Raw genomic sequence first — 10,000 nt, 5'->3', positions numbered from 1 at the left:
TAATCGAAATAAGGCGAATCAATATATCTGCGTCTTATATTATTAATAAATATGTATTTAAAAGTTTTAGAGGAATGGCTGTAGATATAATATATAGAAAGATAAATAGAGAGAGACGAACAGATAATCTATGTATCTATCTATCTGTCTGTCTATCTAAAATGTTGAGGAACAGATAGATGCATAAATAGATAGATAGATAGATATAGATAGATAGATAAATAGATAATCTTTAATTGTCTTGAAAATTCAATACTATATATGATGGCACGAAAATACTAAAATAGATGTACTCTATGCATGTATGAATATGTATATATATATATATATATATATATATATATATATATATATATATATATATAAATATTATATATATATATACACACATACACCAATCATTTTCTGCCCTATACATCTATGTATGTGCTATTGACCTGACCATTACAGTAGTAAACAATATTTTTCCTAGCAAGAGCCATACATGTCCCACTCTAGTGTTCTGAGCATATTTTGGTGCCTATGTGCCTGTGAGGCAGCTTGTTATTGGGAAGTTTGCTGGCTCAGTCCCCAGTCCCTAGGGAGCACCACCATCACTCCTTTCTATTGGCTACTGAACGATCAGCTGCTTATATTTGCCTCTGTCGCTTTTGGCGCTCGGCCATCCAGAAACAAACCAGTTCGATGACTACTAATAGTTATAGCCAGATGTACTAATACACAACAAATCACAGTACTAGGGAGTGTGGAGCAAATGAGTTCCTACTTTGTGAATAGCACTTTTCCTGGGAGCCTGCCTAATGGTCAGGACTCGTTTGTGGGACAGATCCCAATTTATTCCTCAAGTTATGAAGCTTTGAGGCATTTTCCTGGTTCTTATGGGACATCTGCTCTTCAGGATAAGGCTTATTCCTCACCTTGTTTCTACCAGCAATCCAGCACAGTTATAGCCTGCAATAGGAACTCCTATGAGTATGGGGCGTCCTGTTTTTATTCGGACAAGGACAATACTAATAACTCTGCTTCATATGGGACCAAGCAAAGGGTACATGGTACTGAATATCTCAACTTCACTACTGAGCAACAATACAAGTCTGCCAATGCCCAGAGCAAGATGCTAACTGAGGAGAGCAATGACCGGAAGTATAGCAGCCCAGTGTACCCCTGGATGCAGAGAGTCAACTCCTGTGCTGGTAAGTGACTAATGTGTGCAACAGAGAGGGTCATGGATATAATGTCATAAACTTAATAATATATGCAAAGAGGCAGTTTTTAATATGTTATCACTATCTATATTTTATGTATGTACTGCTCATAACTATGTATATTTTATATATGTACTGCTCTTGCTCATAACTAAGTATGTATATTTTATATATGTACTGCTCATATCTAAGTATGTATATTTTATATATGTACTGCTAGTAACTAAGTATGTATATTTTATATATGTACTGCTCTTGCTCATAACTAAGTATGTATATTTTATATATGTACTGCTCATATCTAAGTATGTATATTTTATATATGTACTGCTCTTGCTCATAACTAAGTATGTATATTTTATATATGTACTGCTCATATCTAAGTATGTATATTTTATATATGTACTGCTAGTAACTAAGTATGTATATTTTATATATGTACTGCTCATAGCTATGTATATTTTATGTATGTACTGCTCATAACTTAGTATGTATATTTTATATATGTACTGCTCATAGCTATGTATATTTTATGTATGTACTGCTCATAACTATGTATATGTAAATCTGTCAACAGTAACCTAACTGATGCAAAAGGTACAAAATGCAGAAGTGCTTTCTACTTGAGATAACTAAACTGTTAACAAGAAAGCATAGTAAGTCTCTGTATTTTAGTAAAGGAGAATGGAAGGCTGTGTGTGTATATATAGTGAGTATAGGTGTGTGTGCGTATATATATATATATATATATATATATATACATACATATATAGTGTGTTTTATATATATATATAAATATATACATACATAGTGTGTGTTTTTTATATATATATATATATATATATATATATATACATATATAGTGTGTGTTTTATATATATATATATATATATATATATATATATATATATATATATATATATATATATATATACACACATACATATATAGTGTGTGTGTGTTTGTATACAATACACATACAATCTGAATATGTGTCTGTACTTTAGAAAGAATGTTGCCTTAAGAGGGTGGGATCTAATCTAAGGAAGTAATCGATGTTAAATATACAATTATGCATTTATTGTAAATCTTTAAAATAATATATTAGGAACTTATTCGTCGTATATAAATACATAATAAACGTATGGCTGAAAATAGAAAAAAGTACGTGTATTTAATTTAAATTATTTATATTGTTTTATATTAATATGGATTAGATGTATTGATTAATTTATTAATATATTAAATTATATTGTTTTATTTTTTCATTTTTTATATATCTTTTTAGGTACAATGTATGGAACCCATGGAAGGAGAGGGAGACAAACTTACACAAGATATCAAACTTTAGAATTAGAGAAAGAATTTCATTTCAACCGATATCTGACAAGAAGGAGACGGATTGAAATTGCAAATGCTCTCTGCTTAACTGAACGACAAATAAAAATATGGTTTCAAAACAGACGAATGAAATGGAAAAAAGAAACCAAGTTGATAAATTCTTCAGAGCCCAACAGTGAAGCTTCAGAAGAAAAGACAGGAGAGCAAAGCAATACTTAATATATCAAGTCCTATTCATCTATTCTGCTCTCCCAAGTCCGCTCATATTTTGTACATGACCGTTGTATTTATGTATAGTTCTATATTCTGTAAGTATAGGTGAAATTAGCTTGTGCATGCGAGTGCCTCATTCATTACTGATTACATTCACTTAGCTGCAGCTGGCTCTCTACATATTCAAATAAACTGTTTCTCTGAGAATTTGTCTGCACAAAAATTACATTTGTATGCAGAGACCATAAGCTTTTGGCACAAGGTTATTCTAAAAATTGCTGTATAAAATGAACTGTGCTAAATGATGATTTTTTTTTTTATTTTATTATTTTTTTTTACTTTTTGCTTTGCCAATTAAAAAAATATCTTGCATCTATTGGTAAAGCTTAAAATCGAAGTTTAAATCTAAAAAACGTGTCAGACAAAAAAACACGTTCATTTTGTCGGCCTCAGAACAAAATGTGTTTCTCATCTGCTTGTACAAAGTGGATTATCAGCTATGTTGTAAAACAGTCAGTGCTGTCAGATACATTTTGAAGGCCACAGTAGCTACGGGATAGATCAAAATAAAATGTACACAATTACCAGTAGTTACAAGGTATCCATTAGTAGAAAAAGCAAAGAATAGGGCAATAGTATATTCAGTATTATAATGATACATTGATGGTTACTTCCCTTCAACTATTAAATATATATATGTATGTATATATGTGTGTATATATGTGTGTATATATGTGTGTATATATATATATATATATATATATATATATATATATATATATATATATATATATATATATATATATATTCCTACTGTGGTACTTTTCTTGCAAGAGTGTGCGAGGAAATGCACTGATTTTCCTTTAATGTTCTCTTTTTGGATGAAATAATAGACACGTTCTAAAGGTAAAATAAAAAAAGAATTCAAGTAAACAGCTATGTTGATATTAATAGCTATTTTATATGTTGAATTAACTAAATAGGCGGTGCTATCTGCACTATTGAGTTTTTAACACTACATATATATATATATATATATATATATATATATATATATATATATATATATATATATATATATATATATATATATATATATATACTTACATAAAATGAGAGAGAATATTGAAGGTTTAATATCGATAATACAACTGAAAACACGATTTTTTTAACGAATTAGCTAACCATTTGTACAATATTTCTGTATTAATGTTCTGTTTTGTGAACTATGGCTGTGAGTCGGTACATTTCGTATTCACTAATGGAGCTGTGAGGGGAATGCAATAATTTTCCTGTAATGGGATGTAACCTCAGATCGACCCCAACCCTGCAGTACCCTTCCTAGCATAACAGAGACTGCAGTGCCTGAATATTGTCCAGCAGATGGCGCTCGAGTCCGATGAAAAGTCTACATCTGTCCACGTGCTCGCGCATTCAGGCGCGCTCACCCACCCAAGCATCCTCCCAGCTCCCCCACCAGTACATGAGTTTACCTCTAGAGGTCATCAGGCAGGATTTACGACTGGACAACAAAAGCACGTGATTGCAAGTCGTACCCCATATTTGGGTGCCTACGTAGGAGGGAACCAAGTACATGTCCCAGTCATTTCCATAATTCATCATAAATTGTGCAAAGGGTGCTATAGACGCACAAAACGACCAAGAGCCACAAATCAAGCACACATATCAAAAAACAAATGAGCTCTTATTTTGTAAACTCATTTTGCGGTCGCTATCCAAATGGCCCGGACTACCAGTTACATAATTATGGAGATCATAGCTCGGTGAGCGAGCAATACAGAGATTCAGCGAGCATGCATTCCAGCAGGTACGGATACGGCTACAATGGAATGGACCTGAGTGTTGGCCGCTCAGCCTCCAACCCCTACAGTGCCAATGACAGAGCAAGAAATTATACAGCCAACTCAAGTTCCTCTGCAGAGAGCAGGTATAACCAACCTGCAGCTTCACACTCTCCTCCACCTGACTCTCTGCCCTGCTCAGCAGTGCCAACCTCGCCTGAGAGCCACCAAGGGGGCAAAAACTCTCTAAGTAACTCTAACAACACTTCCTCCAGCACCAACAGCACCAGCAGCAGCAGCAGCACTCATATTAACAGAGAAGGGGTTGGTACTTCTTCTATTGCTGAAGATGACACCCCAGCTAGCAGCGAACAGCCAAGTTCACAAAACGGCCAGAGCCCAGCTCCATCAGCACAGCCACAGATTTACCCTTGGATGAGAAAACTGCACATAAGTCATGGTAAATCCTATTTTATTATTACATTTATTTCCCTTTCATTCAATAAAAATAGTTTAGAAAAGAAAAAAACAACAACTTTTGGCTCGCTAGTTATATACACCTGGACCTTTTTTGATACCTCAATTTAATATTATATAAAAAAGAAAATTAACCAAAGTTAAAATGTGTGTGCATTGATTTTAATTACAATGAACCTATGTTTAATCTTTCTTTCTATATATCTATTTATTTATCTATCTATCTACCTATCTATATGTCATCAATTCTAAAGAAATTCTCATTGGGAAATAATTCAGTTAAACTAGATGTATTGCTTCAAACAATAGATAAATAATGCTTTATCTAAATTATCCCAAAAATAGCAGTTAGAAAAAAAAAATAATAGATGGCACATTAAGTTTGTTAAATGCACACCAAGCAAAAGTGAATCAAATACAACACTTTTTACTTTATTGAAAAAAATGATAATAACTGGCATCACCAGTATATATGAGGCTGCTGTGGGTTTCATGAAATCGGACATAAGATACAATGTAACATTAGGAGCGTTAGCTACATGTTGTGCTTTGACTGACTTGTGTGTTTTCTCCCTGTTGCAGACAGCATAGGGGGACCAGAAGGGAAGAGGGCTAGGACAGCCTATACCCGCTATCAAACATTAGAGTTGGAAAAAGAATTTCATTTCAACAGATACCTGACTCGCAGGAGAAGGATTGAAATAGCACATGCTCTTTGCCTCTCTGAAAGACAAATCAAAATCTGGTTCCAAAACCGAAGGATGAAATGGAAAAAGGACAATAAACTTAAAAGTATGAGCATGGCAGCTGCAGGAGGTGCATTTCGTCCATAAATGTTGGATGAATGAAAAGTACTGATACAGTATTAGCTACACATGTATATTGTACGCAGGACTTTCTAGAACTCTTCCCTGTGACTTCTGTGAAGGTATATACCTGGTATTGTTACCCTCATCTTCTAGTCCTGAGCCTGTATCCTGGGTGAAATAACTCAAATGCTTTATGTCAATTTGTTTTTTTTGTTTATTTTGAATGGAATTTTGTCTTGAAAATTAAATGTTTTAACTTATTTGAATATGTATAGCGCTATGTGTTACTTGAAGTAAATGTATAAAATGTTTATTACAAAATGTTATGTCTGTGTTGCATTGAGTTTGCAAAAACCTGTTAATGTTCTGTAATGTGTGATATTGTCTGGATGCCCTACAAGCTGTCAAACAGATTTTCATGAAACTACCTATAATTCCTGTGAAAATAACTATGTTGTAGAGGTGAAATGTTCAATAAAATGATCTTGTATTAGTATGGTGACTAGTGATGCCGTGACACAAACAAGCAGTCTGTCCTTGATGTGCCTTTTTGTATAATGACTCTGCACGAACTCATGAAAGCTTCAGTATTATGTGTTTTGGTCAAAAAAAGTTAAGCATATAGTCCAGCTTGGCTGCTTAAGCAATTGTTACATTTTTTTGTATTTGTTTTTTTTTTTTTCAGTAAAAAATATGACTGGAAACATAACAAAAAAATAAACTTTGTATATAAAAAAAAAAACTGTTTTATGATTATTATTTTAATTTTTTTTTTTTTTTAAAAGTATTTTCTATGGCAACATGAATTGATTGATGTTTCAGTGCATTGATTTCTTAATCTGAGGTTGCTAAGAGAAATTAGAGCTATCTAAACATTACTCACATTGAGAAGTGGACACAAATATAAGGTTATTCAGTTTGGACAGTGGCACAAATGTAATATATTTAGTGCCTAAATAACAATTATTTAAATAGTGACCAGTACACTTTTTACAACTCCAACTTGTGTTTTTTCTATGGTACACGTTGCAGAGTTTGTACATTTCTAATAATTAATCAGCAGCATTCAATTAATGGTCCCTATACTTACCATAGCTTTTTTTTTAGTTCCATTGTAACTTACCTTGCTTTTGCGTGAAAGACTAACTCTTCTCAGTCTGCAATGGAAGTGAAAGAGATCCCCTTATGCTAACTGCTTACATTCAAGTCTTCCCTAAGTTATATAACAGTAAACTTTATAAGCCCTAGTTCCGGCTATGTGACATTTGGTTGCCAAATGAATAGGGTTTTGTCTATGAATTACATCGTAAAATCCTCCATAGCACAGACAGATAGGCTCACTGGCTATAAAAAAGTCACGTGGGGCTATTAAACTAAGTTTTATGGTTTTGGGGAGTTGACTTCCAACATTATGTACCTCATATCATATAATCTCACTGATGCTGGACATCATTTGGCTTTTTAGCTGGACACCTACAGTAAGATTTTGAAGCCAGTCAGCTAATGAATGAAAGAACAACCTTGCTCAGATCATCAGAGTTTAAGATGTTTGTGGGCTAACAGTTTAAGGTAAGATTAGTGCATGTACTAATCTGGCATTATCTTCATGATGAGGTGGTAGATATTTTTGCAACTAATAATAATATTTTGAGGATGTGAGACTAATATAGGTTGGATAAAAAATTAGGCATTGTCTCATATATAAAAGACCTAAAGCTCATTAGTACAAAACACAATTACTTCTTTCACAGAATGGTATCCTAATATCCTAACCCCATTTTTCAAAAGTCTTTTAAAGTAGTGGTATAATCATTATTAGTGTTTATATTATGGGATTATTTTAAAAGACATTGCTATCTTGAAAAAGTAAATTTCAATAGTAACTTTTTTTTTTTTTACTTATAGATTATCATGTTTATCACAAGTACTTAGGCCAGTTTAGATTTCTGCTTTACTGAAGTGCCTCACACTTCACTTATACCTTGTGTAACTTATTTCTAGCTGTAGATTTGCATTAATACAAAAATGAAAGTGAATTAATCAAAGCAGCTGTCCTAACCAACATAGGAAAGTAAGAAAGTGTACATACCCTACAGATATATGTACTGTTTCTACATTTCTGTCCTGGTTAGGAATCTGGATAGGCCCCAGCTGTGTGTTTACTTCAACATTCTTTCTATGTCAATAGTATAGTTCACACTGGAGTGCGATTACTCAGCAATGAACTTTATGGCCGGATTTAACGTAAGCCTTTGAGTTCTCTAGACAAAAAAAGTGGGTGATGAAATGCCAATATCCATTTTGCAGATCTGAGAGCAAAGTGTGGGCTATTAAATTTGAGACTATTCAACTCCTTACTTATACTTATATGTCCTGCTATCAGCCAGCTATTCATCAACTTGAAACCTAAGGTAATAACATAAACATCTTTAATTTATTTTAAAAAATTATTTAAACTTCAATAACTATTTTCTCAACATCTGTAGGTAAGTGTTTGGATAAGCAATAAACTTTAGGGACCAAACAAACATTTGTTCATTGAAAGGCTTCCGGTTTGTTAGATCCCTTTCTTCCTAGGAATCTGAATTAGCATAATATATGACCCTCAGTTTAACTGACATAGCAACATTGTGTTAAAATATGCAAAGCACAGGATCGCTTGGTCCTCTTAAAAACACTTTTGTATTGGTTTAATAGCATCATGTACATCAACAGGATTTTTAGTTTGTACAAAATCCATGTTTAAGATAAGTTTTAAATGATACACATTTAAATTCAGAAATTGTCACATTCAATCGAAGATAGGTGGCTTCTTTTCACACACACACACACATATATATATATATATATATATATATATATATATATATATATATATATATATACATACATACATACATATATATATATACTGTATATATATACTGTATATATATATATATACATATATATATATATATATATATATATATATATATATATATATATATATATATATATGATATTTCTGAAAACAAGGCTACACATTTTTCTTATAAGGATATAATATTATCTTAACACACTCTGGGACTAACATGTGATTTCTGTCCCATAAATTGTGCTTTTATAATATTGAACAATACTCTACAAAAGGTCAAGCTTCACTTACAAGCCTGTACCATTTTTTTCCAGGAAATGCATTATGCGGAAGATAATTCAATTAGTTATTTTATTTATTAGATAAATAAGATTAAAGATGGCAACTGGAGCCAGGTGTCATTAAAATCATAAAAATTAAATACTTCAGTATAGAATGTTTTGCGCTAAAATGGTCACTTATGTACTTATGCATATACATGTTTTACTGAGTCCTCTACATCAAATGAGTTATCCAATTTTTAAAATATTAAATAAATAATTATAAAAAATAAATAAAAAAAGAACTTGGCTCTATCAAAGATCATGCATTTTCTGCTTATTGCACGTATGTAAATATGTACATAAAGAACAAGGTTATGTCTTAACCCAAATCATACATTTTAAATGTCCAAGTTTATTAAATTGTATACCTTTATTTTTAAAGAACATAAATGCCCATTAAAAATATAATAATTAATGTATTGTAATATTTTCATTAAAAGCTTCTTTATGCAATAGATAATTGAACATTTTAAACAGTTTGAATAAAAATACACACCGCCTCATATCACATATTAATGTAAGGTATTTATAATTAAAGTACAGCTACCTAAACCAATTTCAACAAATTACTTATTGAATAATTATCTCCCTAACCCCCATTTTTTTTAAGGAATACACTAAAATAATATAGGCAAATGGAAAGTTTTGTTTTCTATTTTCCAAATACCTGACTTGGAATTTCTGTATGTCAATTCTTATTATTTTTACATTATATACACGTCTGTATATTTGTCTCTTGAAGTTAATATATTCATTTTTTCGTAATCAGTATGTTTATATATGTAACACAAGTCAACATGTATGTGTATAAATTATACATGTGCATGTGGCTTAAGTTGAATATAGGGAATTTTCAACTATATTTCCCTTTTGAATATAATATTTACTTAAACATTACTGTTCAAACAATTGTAATTCTGTGAAGCAGCCCTAGCTTAAGGTGAAAGCTGTCATTGCTTAACAAATCACAGCT

The 10,000-nt window shown here is 31.8% G+C and overlaps 3 protein-coding genes and 1 long non-coding RNA gene across 8 annotated transcripts in view; 3 read left to right on the top strand and 1 right to left on the bottom strand.

The window, feature by feature from the left end:
* Positions 1 to 7,060, bottom strand: part of LOC128660365 (uncharacterized) — a 10,914-nt gene extending 3,854 nt beyond the window's left edge. The window contains exon 1 of the long non-coding RNA XR_008402521.1: positions 6,971 to 7,060. This is a non-coding gene — a long non-coding RNA (uncharacterized LOC128660365). The remainder of the gene's footprint in view (positions 1 to 6,970) is intronic.
* Positions 1 to 10,000, top strand: part of HOXA3 (homeobox A3) — a 52,516-nt gene that overhangs the window by 9,468 nt on the left and 33,048 nt on the right. Inside the window, exon 2 of one of the 5 annotated variants that reach the window (XM_053714169.1) lies at positions 7,313 to 7,416. The exons of 3 other annotated variants lie outside the window; for them this stretch is intronic. The gene's annotated coding sequence lies outside the window, so the exon portion shown is untranslated. Of the gene's footprint in view, positions 1 to 7,312; positions 7,417 to 8,239; positions 8,259 to 10,000 lie in introns of those variants that run through there. One more of the 5 variants, XM_053714171.1, reaches the window with a different exon arrangement.
* Positions 459 to 2,966, top strand: HOXA6 (homeobox A6). The gene is made up of 2 exons (XM_053714176.1): positions 459 to 1,193; positions 2,494 to 2,966. Exons 1-2 carry the CDS (start codon positions 755 to 757, stop codon positions 2,763 to 2,765), a joined length of 711 nt encoding a protein of 236 aa, XP_053570151.1. The 5' UTR covers positions 459 to 754; the 3' UTR covers positions 2,766 to 2,966.
* Positions 4,253 to 6,622, top strand: HOXA5 (homeobox A5). The gene is made up of 2 exons (XM_053714174.1): positions 4,253 to 5,021; positions 5,621 to 6,622. Exons 1-2 carry the CDS (start codon positions 4,457 to 4,459, stop codon positions 5,869 to 5,871), a joined length of 816 nt encoding a protein of 271 aa, XP_053570149.1. The 5' UTR covers positions 4,253 to 4,456; the 3' UTR covers positions 5,872 to 6,622.

Source organism: Bombina bombina, chromosome 5, assembly GCF_027579735.1.
Source record: "Bombina bombina isolate aBomBom1 chromosome 5, aBomBom1.pri, whole genome shotgun sequence".
Taxonomy (NCBI): domain Eukaryota; kingdom Metazoa; phylum Chordata; class Amphibia; order Anura; family Bombinatoridae; genus Bombina; species Bombina bombina.
The sequence above is the reverse complement of the archived record's forward strand: the minus strand, read 5'-3'. Positions and strand labels throughout refer to the sequence as shown.

What these genes read in the sequence shown, in the direction of transcription:
- HOXA6 (XM_053714176.1), top strand. Translation starts at nt 755, where the DNA reads ATGAGTTCCTACTTTGTGAATAGCACTTTTCCTGGGAGCCTGCCTAAT. An exon ending in GAGAGTCAACTCCTGTGCTG is followed by an intron (nt 1,194 to 2,493) that starts GTAAGTGACTAA and finishes ATATCTTTTTAG; the next exon opens with GTACAATGTATGGAACCCAT.
- HOXA5 (XM_053714174.1), top strand. Translation starts at nt 4,457, where the DNA reads ATGAGCTCTTATTTTGTAAACTCATTTTGCGGTCGCTATCCAAATGGC. An exon ending in AAAACTGCACATAAGTCATG is followed by an intron (nt 5,022 to 5,620) that starts GTAAATCCTATT and finishes TCCCTGTTGCAG; the next exon opens with ACAGCATAGGGGGACCAGAA.